Source organism: Telopea speciosissima, chromosome 10, assembly GCF_018873765.1.
Source record: "Telopea speciosissima isolate NSW1024214 ecotype Mountain lineage chromosome 10, Tspe_v1, whole genome shotgun sequence".
Lineage (NCBI taxonomy): Eukaryota > Viridiplantae > Streptophyta > Magnoliopsida > Proteales > Proteaceae > Telopea > Telopea speciosissima.
In genome coordinates, this window is record NC_057925.1 from 61641200 (window position 1) to 61661878 (window position 20679).

A 20679-nucleotide genomic window follows, 5' to 3' on the forward strand; every position below is an offset into this window, starting at 1 on the left:
AAGTATTAACTGTATAATGCATTCTCTTTAACCACAATTTAGAGTCGAGATCTTCAAGGTGTGACGTGCCTGGGACCCACCAAATGTTGAAGTTGAGAAGATAAGATGACAAATATATGTTAAATAAATAAAGGGTCAATATCCCTTAAGATCATGGATAGAAGACTAAGGCTGAGTTTGATATGATTTTTTGGAATACATTATCGGCATAGAAAATACATTCTTTCATTCTAAGAATACACACCAAATGTAACCAAATGTTATGTTTGACACGTATTCTTAGAATGCATTCTTGGTCGATAATTCATTCCTTCTAGTCTTTAGTGCCGACTGCCGACTGCCGAGGACACATCTTTTTCAAGGTTAGTTTTTTGGTAGCTAGTTTTCAAGCCTTTGAAAGCGTTGGTACTTGTATCATTGGTGTAGTGAAAGATGTGTTTGGATAAGAGACAGAAAGAAGTGACCAATCCCCTTCATAGTTCTTACCAAGAAAGCCCATGAGTTAATGAAAGCAGACTTCTCCCACTGAGTCCACCACTTCCTAATTTTGGATGATGAGTCCATATCGGAGCCACACGATTTTCATTCAACTCAGCTGTCAATTAATTGGCCTAATTCCCAAACAATAAAAAAGATAAAAAAGAAAAGAGAGGGAGATCGTTGCCAAGCTGCGTGGTCATGCACCAATGCAAGGCCAATGAGAGTGTCCGAAGCATTCAATAGGGGTGGGATTTTTATTTCAAAGGAGGATGATGCTCATTTCATCCTTCCTGTGTCTGTCTGTGTGCACACAGCCTTCTTTCCCACATACCTAGGTGCTCTCAATTATATGGATATGGGGGGAGGGGGTTCCATAATTCTACTGTAAGAGGGAATTTGTAAGCTACACTAACAAGGGTCTGGAGAATGGTACCATTCGTATGAGGTTCACATGGTCAGAGAGAGAGAGAGAGAGAGAGAGTTATGCCTCCCACTTTCTTTTATTTTTTGAGGGGGGGGAGTTCAGAAAGCCAGAAACAACTGGAAAACTCCCAAAAAACAAGCGCCCAAATGACTTATACAAGAATAGGACCAAGGGACACTCTCTAGATATTAGCATCCATGAACCAGCTCAAGCAACAACAACTTGGTAATCTACGAGCTCATAGCAACCAAAATATTAAGTGATCGTAAGCATAGATACCCCTCATTTGTGCATCAATCTGAAATTTCGAGGACAGTTCTTACCTTTGAAGCAGATTGAACGACATATGCTTCCTTTTCACATAGATTAAAAAAACACATAAGGGAAAAACTTCCCCATAACAATAGAATGCAATTATCCTCAAATTGTTTATTTATTTATTATTTTCTCTTTCTTGTTCTAAATATGTGGGCCACATGTGGATGATACCTATTTTAGGATAACCACTGGTGTGACGAGCAGATTCCTTCCCACACTAACATTGAGAGAGAGGAACCTTTTCCCAAAAGAATTAAAAAAAAAAAAAATTACATAAAAATAAACTTCTCTAGTAGCCTAAAAAATATCAATTTTTTTTTCTTTCCAATCTACATTCCTCCATTTTTTGGTTTTTTTTTTGAGGAAAAAAAAAAAAATACATATTTGGTTTTTGCAGTAAATATTGAACTTCAGAAGCCCCATTAAAATACCCATATACCCCCTTCATTCCTCTAAGTTGTGTGAGGGAAGCTTGTATTCATTGATAGGAGGTAAAAGAGAATATAAATTTAAAGTGGAGCAAGCTATGGTAACTGAAACTGTCCTGTAAAAATCAGTTTCTTTCTGCATTGAGCAGAACATCGAACACTAGAAGATTTTTATTAGCAATAGATGCTACTGTACCCATCATCTAATAATCTTTTCTCTTTTTTCTGTTTCATTTAATCAGACCCACCATCCCCATCATCCCATTTCAGTCTGGCTCTTCAATTCATTAATTTCATAACATGTACACTTCTCATACCTTTAAACGCAGTTAATTATACTCTCACCAAGTTGTGAAATACTTAAATTCTTCCCATTTTAGTGCAGCTTCCAGAGATCATTTTTGTACCCTTACTCTTCACTGATCTTGCTCTTGTCAAGAACAATGCACATTAAGGAAGTTTTATAATTACCCATAAAGGAAATTTCAGAATTCCCATTTTTGGAGAGAAAGAGAGAGAGAGAGAGAGAGAGAGAGAGGCAGAGAGAGGAGTTGCAGAGTTGCACTTACAGATATAGGTTTCTTTCTATAGAGAGCTTGCATTGCAAATAAGAATAAGTTAATATATTCATAGTAAAATACTGTAGTAAGAGGGTACTTCGATTAATTAACATCAAATGATGGGAATAGTGCAAAACCTGCATATGAATTTTTTTTGTTTTTTTGGGGGGATTAAAAGAGGAAAAACAAAATTACAGGTGCAGATCCAAACTCACATGGTCATGTACGTTTGGCTTCTTGTTCTCAAACACTTGTAGGTCGTGTGAACTAGGCCCTCCCATGTTTGTTGTCTTTGAGTCATCGTCGCCGGCGAACAACGGCAACAAAAGCCGGTCTCTGTCACAAGTTGGTGTACTTTGAACTGCTGGGATTGATCTCCACATGGCTAAAGGGCTACCATTAATCGGTGGTTGATGTTGTTGAAGTCCGGCATGACTTCTATAGAATCTAGTAGCAGCTGTAGTGTTGTTACTAGTACCCATCATCATGTGTGAGTTGAAACTAGTATTATTGTTCCAAGAAGGGTAAGCAAGTGTCGGCGGTCGGTAATTAACGAGGCCGTACATATGACCTTCGGTGATGGAATTGAGTGCCATGGTTGACTGAAGGTGAGCGCGTTTGGCGTGTTGCCGTTCACGTTTGTGTGCGTTTTGGTGACCACCGAGAGCTTGTGATGTGGGGAAGTTACGACAGCAGTAATGACACTCGAATTTGCGACCAGTACTGTCGCTGGTGTTGTTGTTGTTTTCGTTGTCTTTCGCTTCATCGGTTGCGGTTGTTTCGACGGAATCGGACTCGTCGTCGCCACCGAATTCGATGCCGAAGAGACGAATGCCCTTTTCTTTAACTGGAGCAGGTCGTATGAAGGGAAGTTGAGAGAAGGAGTCGACGTTCATGAAGTCATGAGTTTCTCTTTCTGCCTTCTCCATGAGAGAGAGAGAGAGAGAGGGAGGGAGGGGGTTTAGTTGTTGTAAGATATCTATCTTTTCTTTCTTTCTATCTATCTAGTTATGGTGGAGGAGTGAGTGAGTCACCATGGGAGAGGGAGAGAAGAAGAAAAAGAGGGAGGAGAAGGAAATTAAGCACAAGGGAGAAGAAGAAGAAGAAAGAAGGGGCGGGTGGGTTCTTTTTGGGGATGGGGAATTGTGTTGGGACCTACAAAAAGGGTGTGGAGGGGATCTCTGGTCCATGGACAAACTCGTGCAGACCCATCGATCTGAGATCTGAGAGTAAGGTCTGACAAAGCAAGGAAACCAATGCTTGTGTCTGGTGATTGATGAGGAGTCCTGAGAGGCTTTGAGCTTGTCAAAGTACCACCATATTATATCATATCTCTCTCTCTCTCTCTCTCTCGTAAAACCCAGCTTCTAATACTTTCTTTGCAAATAACCCCTGGGTCAACCCTTTTTTTTTTTTTTTTTTGTTGAAACCTGGGTCAACGAAATCATAGGTAATTTGAGATGCATCACGGAATAATAAGGTGCTGCAATAGCCACCCTACCCCTGCCCACACACTCTGCCCGGGTGGGATTCACACCCCCCTTATTACTGGAGGAGGTAATTTTACGATGCATCACTAGAAACTGTACTTCTCTCTCTCTCTCTCTCTCTCTCTCTCTCTCACACACATAGTAATGATAAAAATTTTGCTAGGGTGAGTCTTGAGGTGGGTTATTTTGGGTAAAAAAAATGCCAAAGGTTAGGATCGATTCCAAACTCATCCCTCCCAAAATCCAACATAGGCAGGACCAACACTGAGTGATGACCTTTTCTTTATGATCTTCAACTTGCAATATTTTCTTGCTAGTACACCATAGAGATCAGAGTAAATGGTAAATAGTGAATGTCAACAAAATTATGTATGATTTATGGCATAATCATTGGAGGGCAGACCTCGGTGGAATGGTAAGATTATTCCATTGTGACTTTGTGGTCATTTACGTAAGTTGAGAAACAGTCATCCACGAAGAGGGATTAAGGCTGCGTACATTATAGCTCTTCCCAAACCCCACACTATTGGGAGCCTCATGCACTAGGTACACTCTTTTTTATTTATGACATATTCATTCTCCTTAAGAGGTAATTTGAATAGATAAGAATAACTTGGGGATTTAAAATCTACACATGGAAATTAGCAATAAACATTGTTCATGCTTCTTGAAGTGCCTCATACTTGAAATTAAATGCACAAAAGATTAAAATGATATTGAGAAATATTTGTATATTGTCAATGGTTAGTATTGGGATTTCATTACGATGGTGCGTAGGATAAGGAAGATTGAAGCAACTGAGCAAGCCACCCACTCTCTCTCTCTCTCTCTCTCTGTCTATCAATCTCTGCATGTACGTGTATCCATCAGTCAACACCACGGTTGTAAGTTGTAAGAGTGAGAAAGAAATGACGAACTTTGTTGCTCTCTTTCTCTCATTCTCTCTCATCAGGTCAGGTACTAGTAGTAGTTGGTTCTAGTTCTTTATAGCTGTTGGCTGTTTATATCTCTGTTGCAGGGATTCTGCAAAGTGGTCCTGAAGACGTTAACCAGAATACACGAATGGAGAAGAGCTTGAGATACATATATAATCATCTCAACTCACGTTTGGGTAACAAGTTACGTAGATTCTTTCTTCTGTTTTTTCCCTCATCTTTTTGTTTGTTTTTACCATAATGACGTACAAGTCCCTCCTCCTCCCTCTTATATTAATAGGAGGGATCCATATCTTCTACCGCGCAGGCTACCCGTCTTGTCGTGTTGCGCAGACACAAGGTGGCACACATTGACCACTTTATCCCTGTCCGAGCGCCTTGCCTGAGCGGGGGTAAGGCGGTCATAGCACGTGACCCTGTGTCTGTGTAGCACAGGCAGGACAGGGCAGCGCGCCGTAGAAGATCTATGTTGTAACAGGAGAGGGGGGGGGGATAATTTATATCCTAAAAACTTTCTTCTCGTGTTTCTGGGAGACTATCTATAATCAAATTTGATTCAATCTCCAAATATATATATATATATATTTATTATGTGGATTCGAATCAAATTCATTCGATAATATCCAAGTTATAATTAAAAAAAATAATACGAAGTACTAAAAATAATTGTTTTCATTTGATGGAAATGTAAATAATATATTGGGAAACTATAGATATAAGGAAGGTTAGTGAATAAATTGCTAACAATTTTACAAGGTGACAATTTATTGCCACATAGCTGATTTTCGATAGAGGCCACTAGTTTTGCTAGAGGACCCCACAATCATCTCACAAGTGAAACTTTAGCCCGACATCAGTATGAGAGAAATAATAAGAAGGAAAATAGGTGTGAGGTCTGGGGCTGCCGGAGACTCTACCGGCTCCCCTCTCTTTTTTCTGATGGGGCCTCTCTAGCCATTGGAGATGCACTGCCACTCCCATGTAGGATTGAGCTCCTCTCCCGCGCAGGACGATGTCCAGCGCACATCGTTCGAATGGGGAGGCCTCGATCCATACGCCACTGCATTGGGATGCATGCAGCGGTATGGATCGAAGCTCCCCAACCGCACGATGTGCGCTGGACACCGTCCGGCGTACAAGTGTGCTGGAGAGGAGCCGGATCCTCCCATGTAGCAACTTGCAAATATGGCTCAAAACTCTAAACATTTCATAACTTTCAATTGATAATACTATGCAGTTATAAATATAGGTAATTAGTGGTATTTTGCTACTTTGGATGAATATTTGATATATATAGCATACTCATTTAAGGTTGAAATTTGTCCAATGTGATCTTCTATCATAAGTTCACAATTTAATAACAATAATTTATTATTATTATTATTATTATTATTATTATTATTATTATTGTTGTTGTTGTTGTTGTTGTTGTTGTGGATGTGGCATTCATGAAATGATGGTTAGTAAGAAATCAATACAATACATGACTCATGTATAGTAAGTGCATAAATAATTATCTATCATCTTAAATATTTTAATTGGTTTCGGAAATCGATACAATATCGGATTAGTATTGGTATGGATTGGCCGTATCGAACAAATTTACCCTTTATTCTCATTTAAAAATGTGGTTTTCTGACTATTTTACCCATTGTCCATCAATACGGTATTGACATCATATTGGGATCGATCACTTGCAAAATCGATATGTATCGCCCGATACAGGTGATACGATAATGATACCTCAAACCATGAAAACAGATACATCAATATCTGAATTTGGCCATGAATCCATTGTATGATAACATCAAATTAATGAGAAGCTCATTCATGTAGACCATAAAATACTATCTCAAGGACAATGTCAGCCCTTTAAATCAACTTCATTTTTTTTGGTAAGTTTTAAATAAACTTCACACAAATTTTTATTTATTTTTGGTAAATCAAGACCCATTTATTGATTTGTATGTATGTATGTGTACTTCATTTTACAATACCCAAGTGGCAATTATTGGTCTGAAAAGTAGCTGCTTCTCACCTGTGAAAGGGTAGAATCAGTAAGTATGGTTATGACAAAAAATAAAACAATGTCGTTACTAGCTACGTACAGAGAGACTCAGAGTAGTACGTGTACAATGGTGGAGGGGCTCACATATGTTCATTGAAAAGAAAAAAAGGACATATTCGTCATAATCAGAAATAAAGAGTACATACTTGTCAAAGGAAAGTTCTCTTCTTTCACTTTCTCCCAAGGACTTACCCAGTTCTCTACCTCACTTTTCATTTTTACAGTTCCTAAGGCCTAAAAGCTCTCATTTCTTTCCATTTGAAGCAGAGAGAGAGAGAGAGAGATGCTTTCTTCTATGTCTTTAGTATTTGATGATGAGATTTCTGTTACTTTTAATGGGCTTTTTCTGGATATCAGTAGATTGGCATGGGTTTTAGCTGAAATAGAAATTTAATGATATATGGAAGAGTGTCTGCAACACAGACTACTTTATTCGTCCATGCTTGACCCGTTTTGCAATTATTCCCGGCCTTAACTGAACACAACCTCATAATTCTACCTTTCTTTGCCATTGCAAGACAAGTCGCTATCTTTAGTGTCCCCTCCCATCTAACACCCCTCAACAGTTAAACACACACACACACACACCTTGTATTGGTATTTGGGCTGGGACTTGGGGGTGATGAATGATGATCACCTTGGGCTCATCATTCTGCTGCCTCAATTCTAGGTGTCGATTTGGAATCCAGAAGGGTATTAAGAAAAATATCAAAATCTAAGAGGGTATTTGTGAATCCAAAGGGAAAAGGGATTATTCCAAGTTTACGCCTGCAATTGGGGACTGCAGGAGCATGGCCGAGTTGTACGCTATCCGTAGCGGCCTAAGCGGTGCACAAATAAGACGCAGTGCAATGATTGCCTTAATCCCACTTGGGAAAGGCGTTTGGGCAGAGATAAGACGGTTATTGAGTCACGACCTGTTTGTGTGCCGCTCAGACCGCTACAGGTAGCGTGCCGTAGAAGATCTAGATTGTCAGTCCATTTGCCCAGTTCTTATTTTTTTTTATTTTTAATTAATTGAATATAATGGAAGTACCTAATGGGGTTACACCTAAATGGACCCCACACAACATGTCCTAACACCCACATGATGACATCTTCCAAACCCTAATACCAACAGCAACAACACCACCAACAACAGCCACCCCTAATTCATGCAAACACTCTTTACCATTAAAGTCACATAAGGTTAGAGAGGGAAAGAGAGAGAGAGAGAGAGAGAGAGAGAGAGAGAGAGAGAGAGAGAAGAGAGGGGACCATGAGTGGGGATATCACAGTGTCACATTGAATTCAATTGAACTGAACCACTTTGGGATACTACTCCTGAATGTCTTGTTCTCACCCACTAATAAATGGTCACCATCTTAAGAAACCCTAGTTCTCTAGTATGGGTGTTTGGCCTGGCTTGGCTCAGCATGGCATCATTCAGCTTCCAGATGCCGCGTTGGCCAGACCATTCCTCCGGTTGAAGGGAAGGGAAGAGTCATTGTCTCATCCTTCCTCTCCCATCTCTCTTTCCCATTAGGTGGCTAGAGTGTGACATTGCCTCTCGAACTCCTGTCGTGGGGCTAAGTCGCCGTACCTCCAATACCCTTTCGCGGTGCTGAAACACGAAGTCCTGATGAGTGGACGACATGGGTTGATGTAGATGCTGGAAGATAAAAAGGGTTTTGCGGCCATTCCTCTTGTTTCCTTTTTCACATATTTATTTTTTTTTGTTTTGTTTAAAGGAGATGTATACTTGACACAAGGGAACACAATAGAGATATATAATGTGGAATTAACCTAACCATGCAAATTTGGAACGTTAACACAAGGTTTTATGTCCCACCAGCCCACCCAAGTCAAACCGTTTTGGGTCGACCAAAACCAATTGAATAAAACTAGACCAAACCGAACCCTTATCGGTGGTTTTGTAGTAGGGTTTTTGGAGACCGGTAAAAAACCAAATTGGGACCGAATCAGACATAATAAGATCCTCCGATCAGGAATTCAGGATCGTGATCCTCCTCTGCTGCGGGTATCGACCTGGATCGGCTGTATCGAACAAAAATACCCCTGAATTTTCTTTTAAAAAAAGTTTTCTGACCATTTTACCCCTTGTCTGTATTGTGCTACCGATATGGTATCGGCACGATATCAGTATCAACAACTAGCAAAACCAATACGTATCGCCTGATACAAACGATACGATATCGATACTTAGAACCATGCTTACAAGTACCTTAATAGAAGGACAGATCGACCTTATCATCAATTATAGATACAACCCAAATGAAACCATCAGGTCATATATCAAGTCATGTAACTCATGAAAATGACTAAGACCAACAACACATGAAGGGAGGTTTAATGAAGGATTTTTCCACAGATGCCTCTTTAAACTCATAAAGGGCTCATGATGGTCTTCTCTAATGGTGTTCTTGTCTAAATTCTTAATTAAACTCAGAGCACGGGAGGATCACAATTATAAATTTGAAAAAATTCAAAAAAAAAAAAAAAGGGGAGGGGAGGGGGGGGGGGGGTTTAAGTCTGCCCTTTTCAGATGTCGTTGGAGTATGAAAGAAAGAGGCAAGTTTTGGAGTATGTAATATATATCCTTGGACCCCCTCCTTTTTATGTTAGGGTTCTTTGATGGATATGAACTGAACTGACATTATCAATTATTATCATGGACGATTTGTCTCTTTTGTCAAATTTGACCTCATCTCCATGTGAAATGAACCACATTATTCGTCCATGGAAAACCTCTATATCTTTGATTAATACATATATAAGACAAGATTTAGTTTTTCTATTTCTGCAACTCACCTCCTTCCCCAAAGTGGAACTCATGAGAATATATATAAACTCTCTGCGTTTATAAGTGGAAACAACAAAACCATATACCAGGATATCAGATTTAGCCTTTACTTTCAATTTGAGGTTTTGAGTGGCTGAGAATAAAAGTGCAATGGCTACCACATAAAAGATTCTGATTTTTTTTTCTTCCTATGAACCCATAGATGGTTACCGTATGTCCGTACCCAACAAAAGAAAAAGTGTATAGTTTCCTTTGAGTTACTTTTACATTCATTACATCAATCTGTTCAACAGTTCTGCAGCTAAATGAGGAGACTGTACGAATTATTTTGAGCTGTAAAAGGTAATTAAAATGATTTCTAAATCCATGCATGGTATATGCTTAAGAATTTTAACTTCGAAAAAAAAAGAAGGTAGAGTTTAATTTCTTGATTGAGGAGGCTAAATTGGGAGAGTATATATGCTAGCTTGAGATGGATGGAGAGCATGGTTTGAGGTATCGGTATTGGTATCGGATCTGTCAATCTGGCCGATTCGTATCAATATCGATGGAGATCAATACTGATCCCGTACTGGTGGATAAGTATGAATGGGTAAAAATGGAGAAAAAAACTAATCTTTTATATGAAAACAGAGCCGATCCAGATTGGTATCGGCTCTAATTTTTGGTTGAAAACAAAGCTGATCCAGATTGATACAGTCGATCCAGATTGGTATCGAAACTACTAAAACCCTGATGGAGAATGTTATTAAGATATAAACCATGGTTTCAGAAACTACGCTGGGCATTGAGTCATGTTGAGACATTGGGAGTTATATATAAAATTTTACAATAGTTATCTGGGACTTTGGATGTGTCTTCATATATTATGTCGTTATCTCCACCGGGGATGTGTATAACAATGTTCCAATATATATATATATGAATAAATTTGGAGCAGAACTTGTATGTGATGTCTAGTCTATTTTTGTACTTTTTGGAATGAACCGAGTAAAAAAAACACATTTATTGAAAATTGAAACACAAATTCATAATAAAACCAGCCCAATAAACCTGAGTCTCTCCCTCTACCCACTAACACCACCACCACCTCTTTCATTGATACCACTACCACCACTTTTGTTAATTTGCATTTTATATATGTTTTTCGTTCTATTTCAATGACAAATAAAGTTTTTTCTCAATCTTACCATACAACATTTTTTTGTATAAAAATATCCAAATTAACAAAAACACAAAAAAGTATTTTTGACTCTACTAATTTGGAGTAGAAAAGTTGTCATACATAGCTATAATAACTTAAGTTTTTCAGTTGGACCACAAAGTTGTATATTTCATGGGTTATCCCATTTTATTTAACATGGTATTAGACTCGTCCTCCTTAAGTTTTCTGTCCATCTGTAGAGCTAGATATACTCACATCAGTTATCCAGAACCTTGAATGCATGTGTCTTCGTATACCATTGGACTATTCCACTTTATTTAACAGACTTTTTTTTTTTTGGGGGGGGGGGGGGGTAGTATGATGATGAAGAATACGAATGGTGAATATGATGATGACAACCTCACAAATAGGGTTTCTTTGTTACATACATACATTAATGAAAAAATAAGGGACAAAGCTCAGGAACCTCAGACAGTACCATTTGGCCAATGCTACAACTTTAACACAGTGGATATTATTGCACTGTTGGTAAAAAGTGGGACAGCACATTTGTGCTGAAGTTGCACCTTTGTTAGTGCTTTTGCATTGCTCAAAAGAAAACCTGGTACCATGTGAAATTGCACTGATGCCAATGATACCATAGTTGATGTAGTCCAAATAGTGTTATTGAATAGGTAGGAGAAGTTCCTAGAACTATAACTAGAATTAATCAACATTAAAGCTTAAGCCCTTCTTACAAGGTTATTAATCCCCCCCCCCCCCCAAAAAAAAAGAGGGCTTTCTTGCAAGGTTGGAACTGTAGAAGATAATTACCAGTCCATTTCATCAAATGAGGTAAAACTTTCATTTTAATAGAAGCATTAGAAGTTTGCTAATCATCCTGAGAAGAAGAAGGAAAACTGACAAGTTTACTTAATTAACATTAACTTCTACCTGTCCAATACAGAAAGATCCTTTTTCATTAATTATTCCTAATGAAGAAAAAGTGAAAGGGAGAAGGAACAAAGATTATTAGAAAAAGAAGCTAAAAGGAGAATAGAGTGGGAGGAAAGACAAGCTAATGTAGCTTAGTTATAAATCCATATCAAAATCTTTTTATTGAGAACTTGGCAATGAATATGATCCATATAAAATGTGTTTTTATAAAGTGATATGTGAGGAGCTAGCATTTACATCTGCAATTAATCTTCTTATAGCTAGTGAGACACATCTGCAAATGATGGAAGCTTGATTTCACTCCTTGACTTCATAGCTCTAACTTAAATTTAATTTATGGTAAATGAATTTTGGTTGTTTGGCATTTATTATAAATGGGTTTCTTCTTAACATAAGAACATACTAATTATGTACTAATTAGAGGAGTAAGTTTGATAAACTTTTGGTAGAAAACATTTTTGTACACTTAATTATTGGAAGATTACATGTCAGGTGATTGATTACTCTAAAGCAAATTTAGGTTTAAATGTTTTTTTTTAAAGAAAAAAGGTCCTTATACCTTGCTTTTGAATACTTGTTATAGTTGAGTAACTATTAGAATGTGTACCTCATTACATGGACATAAAGATGCAAAGAAGTAGAAGACTTTTGATGGGTCACTTTCTTCATTCAAGCAAGCAATCTTTTTGGTTAATGTGGTTTTGATCATTGAAATGAGAAGGATTTTAGTGCTTTTTTTGTGTGAATCAAAACTCACACTCATCCTCCCAGGTTTCCAAGTGTTTGACATTGATGAGATACCTTTAGAATAGTATTTGAAAGTTAGGTGTGGTTTAACGACCTTCACATGAATGATATGTTCCCCCCAATTACTTCAATCACTACCAAATGGTCCACATTTTTCATTAAGGATGTTGACATGTGACTCCTTAAAGGTTTAAATTCTAAGAGGATATTATGTAAATTAGCTTTAGCTTCTAACTTCGATCGTCACGTACAGACCAAGAATACTATGTATATCTCCTTATATTAATTTTGATTGTTACTTTTTTTTTTATAAAAAAAAAAAAAGAAGAAGATAGATATACATAAAAAAAAAACAAAATAATTAACCCTCACAATAGAGAACCATTTGATCCGTAGAATGGTACCAGAGTTTAAATTTGTGGATTGGATATCGTCAAATGGTATCAGAGTAAGTTATCCGTATATCAATTATGTGAAAACCCATGAACAAAAAACCATGGTAATTAAGTAGTTTTCTTTTCTAGCCCAAATTTCACCATTATAAACACAACAATTTATTTGGTTCCTTCACAATTTTTCACAATTTTACCCTAATGAGAACTGAAAAGTCATTCCTCCAAAAACCATGGTAAGTAGGTTTCTTTTCTTAGCATGATACATGAGTGAAGTGATGTGACACTCCTTTAATGCTGCAGCTGTTGTTCATTGGTGTACTAGTTCAAGTAGCCCCCACATATGGGAAGAGTGAGAGAGAGTTGTCCAATGCATGCACACTTTGGTAGGCCATGGTCCATACTTCCTAACAAAAGCTCAAGTCTGATGAGCTCTTTGAATTGGCTTAATAAGGTGGTCCCAAACAAGTACTCTCTCATGTCTAGTGTTTGTTGTCTTATTTTGGACTACATTCTCCATATACACAACTCCTCTTCCTTAGCTTGGACTCTTTCTTGCTTTCTTTGGTGACCTTATATTATACACCCTTTTGATGGGCAGTATATATATATATATATATTATAAGTAGTTGATGATGGAAAGGATTTGAAACACCCAAAAGGTAGAGATGCCAAGTTACCAAAAATGAGAATCCAGTTTTAGTATATAAACTTAAACTAGATAAGGAAATCTTAAGAAATATACAGAATTCTATGTTTGACAATAATGTGTCCCGGGCCACACTTGTTTTCTTGTGTGTTCAAGTGGGTAATGATTTTAATTGGGAGCCACAAGTGTCATGTTGTAGATCTCTCAGTTGTGCCATCCAAATATTAATTAAGGAATGCCTTTTAATCACAATTTAAGGAAGGAAGAGGGTGGTGGGGTTAAGAAGTTAAGTGCTAAGGGTCTTTGATTTCATTGTCTTGTGGTTGAGCCGTATCATCAGTAGCATTAACTTTTTTGGTTCTCTCTCTCAGCATGGTTCTAACAATCCGTACATCATATCCGTATTGTTAGAGGCCCGATACCAATATGGATTAGGTGTATCCGAACATGCCCGATACTGGCCTGACAAGGACACCGATATCAATACTTATAACTTTCGGTTTAGTTTAGATAGAACATGTGGAAACCAAAATCGAATCAAAGCTGAATAGGAGCTTGTTTTCCAAATCAGAATCGAAACACCACAATTCGGTTTCAGCTTTATTTTTTGTCGGTTTCTTAATTATTTGGTACCATATTGGGTTCACTTTTTACAATTTCACTAAATAAAAAAAAATCTTATTTTTTAGGATTATAATCCTCTAATTTTTTTTTTTAAATATTAAAAAAGAATAGAACTAATCATCCACATTGATTAAAGCATCAAAAGAACTATGAGTTATTCGGTTTGAACAGAACAGTTTCAGCCATGAAATTGAATTTGAATCGAGAAAATATTCCAGAATTATTATCCAAAACCAAACCGATTTGTTTCAGTTTGGTTTTAAACGGCACCAGCTAGTTTTGGTTTTGATTCTAAATTGACAATCTTACCCCTCTTCCCACCACCAAAAAAAAAAAAAGTTTCCCTTAGATGGTCCTTGATTTTTTTTATTTTTTTTTGGAGACAGGAGGGGTATCCGACTTTAGGCCGACTAAATCCCCCCCTGGGCTCATACATGACCCCCACATCACGCACAAACCGGGAGTTTCTAGACCCTAGATGGTCCTTGATTTTCTTATCTAATGGAGCAATGATGTGGGCGTCCTAGATGAAAATTATTGATCTGATCAGAGCAAAGTGTCTACATTAGAAAGTCTTAGACCCACATTATTGCATTTTAGGGAAAGGTTTTCTGAGCCGTTGGGAGAGGCTATGCTAGAACCATATCTCTATCCCTCTCCTCCTCACATGAAATGACCTTGTTGGCTTCCTATGTATGACACTATTCTGCCTTACCTCATTGGTACACTCCTCTATGTCGTTTAGAGAACCTTCTCCCATTTAACTATTACCCTTGTAGCTGCCAATAATAAACTTTTCAATTATTTTTCAAAGTTATAGCACATTGATTGAGATGAAACTCATAATATGTGAACAATGACTTTTGCTACCTCAATGTACCTTCTGGCCCATAATGATTTGAGCCCAACATTGCTCAAAGAAATCGTATAATGAAAAATGATTGTTTTGCATTGAGGTGACTTGTGTGCTCAAATATTATCAAAATTGGCTGAAACTTTCAGAATAACTGTTTTTTATCATTTTAATTCGAACCTGGTTTTTGGTGTAAGTACGAGGTAATTTGGCCCTTATTTCATCAAAATACTTGTTTTGCAAGATCCCCACTTTGAGTATAATTTTGGCTATGTTATCGGCCAATTTGTGATTGTTATCTAAATCATTTGAGAGCATCTAAAAAAACCTTTCCGATGATATATGACTCGTCAAAATTTGACAGTTAGATCTTCTAAAATCAAAGTCGATAAAATAATTTTTTTCCAAGTAAAAACACTTTTTCTGGGCTAACCAAAGGCTGCCACGTGGAAAAGCTTTGGTGTTACCACCAGAAGAGACCTGACGGTGCTGTCAGGCCCTCTCCTGGTGGTCCTACATTTTTTATAATGCCCAAAATGCCCTTTTTTCTCCCCTTCAACCTCATTCCAAACACATCTCAGACAGGAATCGTTCTCCTCCAATTTGTTGCTCGCTCCAATTCCTCCAATTCCTCACATAGGAACTGAAATGATCACCCTACCCCTTGCCCGAACACACTGCCCAAGGTGGGGTAGGGTGGTCATTTTTGCTCCTATATGAGGAATTGGAGGAAATTGGAGCGGGTAGCGAATTGGAGGTGATAGCCCATTTTTCTTCAGAGATTCTAGACAATCAAGGGAGTCTTCTGAAACCCCCTATGAGAGAAAAGCCTTAGAAATACCAAAAATAGAAAACTTCCCAAAATACCCTAAGAACCAGAATTCCATCTGGATCACATCGGTAGCGTCGGGGAATTGAATCAGCAAGTACCCTTTGGCCAAAACAAGTATTTTCTCTCTCCTCCCTATTCTAATTATTTTATTTAATTAAATTTAGATATCTATATTAGATAAGTACCATGATTAGGAATTTTACCTTATTCAGGAGTTGTTTTAGGATTTAACTGAGCTACGTTATGAACTGATCCCTAGTAAAGACACATACATAGCTTGAAGAAGTTATGTTCAAGTTCAATCTCCCCTATGTATATATTTTTATTTCCCCCAATTCATGCCTGCAATATCCATTTTGTTTAGCTTCATTATGATAATCTATACTGTGCTTATATTAATTTACATGTTTTCCGATATGCATTATTGTTATTTGGTCTAGATACTTGTTAGACTAGGTTATATTTATTTATTTCATAATACATGCTAGTGTATATATATATATTTTTTTTGGTTGCCTTAAAACATATTCTCTCACCGTTAAAGACTTTTTTTTTTTTGTTTTTTTGGTAGACTATTATTTAAAACACCAAAATTAATGAAGAACCTTGATACAATCACTTCAAATATGAATAAATTGTCGGTGTCTATTGCCGTACATATATGATTCCCTTTAGATGACATTGTTGATTACCATCCTCACGTACAAGTCATAAACAATGGAATGGAGAGTGAGAGAGAGAGAGAGTTAATTCATTGAGCAGTAATAGCACAGGAAAATGAATGTCTTGCGAGACCACACAAATATGACAATGATGAAACACACCCACAAGGCAACAACCGTCCTTAGACCCTGAGAAGTTTCGAGTTAAAAACATTTTTTTTTACAGTTCTATAAAGAAGCTTTGGAAGGCACCCTAACAATAATAAAAGACTTAATGTTGGACTCTCGGTAATCTCTCTCTCTCTCTCTCTCTCTCTCTCTCTCTCTCTCTGTAAAAGATATGATTTTGGATTATAGTCTCACATTGGTCTGGTAGTGTGCTCTGGGTGCAGGGATCCCGTGGTTCAAAGTCTAAATTTAAGGGTGGAGAGCTTCTTTTAAGATCATAAATTCAACAATTGTATAGTGTGAGATGAAACCCTATTCCAAGTTATGGAACTTCACTACATCAACTCCCCCCTGTTTTGGAAAGCTATAGTTAAAAGGAAGCTTCCATTGATTGAAATATATGAAACCAATGTGATATGGAGTATAGACCTTTCAGTAATGCTTAATTGTATATGTAATTATTGTTATTGGTGAAGTCTGATCTCAAACCAAAAAGTGTTTGTGGTGGTTCTTCGGTGCATCGTTTCATCTTCGAAACACTCTAAAATGATAAAAAAAAGTGCATACATCAGTGTTGCATGCGTTGACTCCTGTACAGCTCGTCGAGAGCTTCGTTTGATATGTATTTCGACCTGTTTTGGTTTAGTTTCGAATTGAGAGATCGCGGAGAGAGTACTGTATTTTACTTCACAAATTAGTGGATTCATACTATCGTTAGGTCATAGGATGTAGCCTTCCTTCTTAGGAATGAACCACATAAATCTATCTTGTGCATGTATGTGTGTGTGTGTGTGTTTTTCTCTTTGTATTTTTTTCTGCAATTCGTCATGTTGGGTATTGTTTTCTTAACAACTATAAACCCACATACAGTTACAAAAAAAAATACAAATATAAGGGCCAGGTAGCAATAACATTTCAGCAAATACAGATTATATGTGGGGTCGTGGTAGAGATTTTCTTTCCCATTTTTAAGGTCCCCAACAAGTTATGATCAAGGGCGGGCCCACAAACCAAAGCATTTAATAGAAGAAAGATATGGGACTCTCTGTGGTGCAAAAGAAGAAAGGAAAGGACGCAAGCAAGGATTACACACCCATTTATCATTAGAGAGTTTTTTAGGACCACGTTCACTTTCAACTTCAATTTGACAAAAGAGAAAGGGCTCACTGCTTAAACCTGCGCAGAATTTAAGAAACGTCGGCCCACCCACCCCTCAATAGCCTTGCAAAACGAGGTAAGATGGTTTTTTTAAGATTTGAAACCACTGGTTCTCAATGGGTTATTGCTAACGTGCACTCTGGGGTTGTAAATGTCAAATAAATCATTAGAGTTGGGTTTATATTTGTCTTGCATTCTGCAGTGGTCAATATAATTATTAGGGTCGGTGTTCTTTGTGGTTGACATTGACCCCTCCGTGCGTGAGGCTGATGAGAGTATGTACGTTCATTGATATTATGACGGCAGGATTGGCATAGGGGGTGGGGTGGTCATTTCGCCCCAGTGTGTCTGGCATGGACGATACATTCTCCCAGATATACAACTCCTAATTATTATTATTATTTTTTTTATGAGAATAAGAAAAAACATATATTAATAAGATGGTAAATTAGTCCAGATTTCAGCAACATAGGGTACATTAGTAGCAGAAGTATGTTGAGGTAAAGATCTAAACCAAGTTAAGAGAAGGGGATCCATCAAAGGTTTGAACAAAATGTCTTCGGAACGATCCAAAATCTCCAAAAAATATTTCAGCACTTCAAAGGGCCAAGGAGAACAGGATGGAGTTGGAAGAAGTCCAGGTAGCGTCGTGTTGAAGCACCAAACTTCTTTAAGCTTCAAACCTCTCGATTTAGTCGAATCAAGGCCGTTGAGAATAGCAAACAGCTTAGGTTCCAGTTCATGATTGATTTTAATCTAACCTGCATTCAACAAAATGAATTTGCCATCTAACAAAATGCCAAAAGTCTATCTAGAACAGCCTATATCTATGGAATCAAGCCCTGCGCATAACAAAATAGGAAAATCTAAAGTAGGTAAATGAACCCTAAGAAGAACATGCATAACCTTATTATTAGATAACACAATACGAATTAACAGAGGGGAGGGGACAATATGGAAGTCCTTCATCCAAAGTTCAATCCTCTTTAACACATTGAAAGGATGGGGTTTAACAGAACAGAACACATAATTGTTTCTACAATTCCAAATAAAATAACAAGTTATAATAAAAGTAGAAAAAAAACCAGACAAGAGAGGGTTTATCAAGCTTGCGACTCAAAAAAGTAGAAATGCAAAATTGTCTCAGAGATGGAAATGAGATGAACTCTATCCTCAGACCCAAAGGACCGGCTATCCAGATATGTTTAACCTAGTCACAAGATAGGAGTAAATGCCAGAGGGTCTCATTACAAGTGCCATAGAAAGCACAAGTGGGGTCGATCTGAGTCCATTTCGAAATAGTATCCTTAATTGGAATCCCTGCATTTAATACACGCTAGAAAAAAATTTTAAATTTAAGATGAAGATTGAGTTTTCAAAAAAATTTCCACCAAACGGTTAAAGAAACATCATAAGAAGAGGAACAAGAAAGGAAATTAGCCGCCCTTTTAGTGTTAAAACGCCCATCTCTAGCAAGAGTGCACCACCAAGAGTCAGGGGAATTAGAGCACGGGATATTAAGGATATGAAGGAGATAAGAGGGGACAAAGTTCCTAAGAATCTCCGGATTCCAACAATTATTGGAAATAAACAGACTAACTCTTTTAGGGTAAGTTCTCTGAGATTCCCCAATTTTGTTAGTGTGGACAGGATCCACGGATCAGTCCTAATTATTATTGGACTTATATATGTTTAGGTCAGATTTTAGATCAATTACTGGTATAGGAATAAAATTGTAGTTATGTGATAATTAGGGTTTTTTATATATTGTTTTTATAGGAAAACCTAAGACAAAAAAAAAAAAGAGATTACATTGTGAGATGGAGAGTGGTATAAAGAGTTTCTCTGAATTAATTAAAACTCATTAGTTCTCTTAAGTGAATGTAAGTAATCTGTGCTGAACCACATTAAATTCTCCGTGTTGCTTGTGGTTGTTTGTTCGGTTCTTCCTCGTGATTTCATATTCATCTCCAATTATTAGAGCTATGCTTGAATTTCCTCGTTTGAATCAAGGTTACTAAACTCAGAATCAGGATCAGGTTCAGCCAAATTTAGATTCAATTGGACTCGGCTAGAATTGGTTGGGAATCAATCTGAACCTTAGAAACCCTATCGGATCCGCTGTATCCATCAGATTCGTATAGATATTGGCTGTAATGGTAAAAAATGATTGATTTTTTAATTTTTGATCCCTTCGAACCCGATATGCCGGCCACTATCGTATCAGCATCCGTGGAGATCGATACCAATGCGATACCAATGCCGTGCTGTAAAACCCAGGGCTCGGTTTGATTCGGATCAATTCAACCGATTCGATCCTTGACGGAGTAATGTGAAAACATATGCAACTATATATATATTTTATTTTATTTTATTTTATTTTATTTTTTTGGGGGGTAAACAACATATGCAACTAGATAAGGATAGTGAAATACTGGGAAGGATCCTCCCCCACCTCATACACAGTTAATCAACGATTGAGATCCATCCATCAATCCATCAATCAATCAAAAGGGTCCTCTTTGATATGAGAAGTCATTTCAATCTTTGGGTTGACCCCACTTGATGGTAGCAAGCATCAGATTGGAGACCTGCAAAATAGATTAATTGGCATAGAATAGAACAACCTCTTCTTCTCCTGGGTCCATTTCTTCTTTCAGTCAAAAATCAATACTGATATCTCATATCATGCTCTCCACAAAAGAGTCTAGAGGAGGAGTGTTTCTGCAAATCAAATGAATGTGTAATATAGAGCCACCCACATCACCCATCATAATCAATGAAAATCATGTTAACAGGGTGGTGAACCCCACATGGTTCACTTCTACATTAATTTCAACCATTCCATCTGTTTCCATTCACATTTTTCAAGAAACTGTTTGGTGATGACACAATCACACAATGATCCTCCCCCAAAGAAATAAAAAATAAGGAGTGAGTTTCCCTTCACCCATGGTGAATGTGAATGGGTTCCCACAACACCGTGG

The 20679-nt window shown here is 37.5% G+C and overlaps 1 protein-coding gene across 1 annotated transcript; it reads right to left on the minus strand.

Annotated features, from left to right (window-relative positions):
- Positions 1 to 2373: 2373 nt before the first annotated feature.
- LOC122642813 (zinc finger protein 8-like) lies at positions 2374 to 7942 on the minus strand. Its single transcript, XM_043836414.1, has 2 exons — positions 7905 to 7942; positions 2374 to 3158 (listed from the first exon to the last, which is right to left on the minus strand). The coding sequence occupies exon 2, from the start codon at positions 3137 to 3139 to the stop codon at positions 2402 to 2404; it is 738 nt and encodes a 245-aa protein (XP_043692349.1). The 5' UTR covers positions 3140 to 3158; positions 7905 to 7942; the 3' UTR covers positions 2374 to 2401.
- Between the last annotated feature and the right edge of the window lie 12737 nt (positions 7943 to 20679).

Coding starts and splice junctions, on each gene's coding strand:
- LOC122642813 (XM_043836414.1), bottom strand. CDS start 3,139: ATGGAGAAGGCAGAAAGAGAAACTCATGACTTCATGAACGTCGACTCC.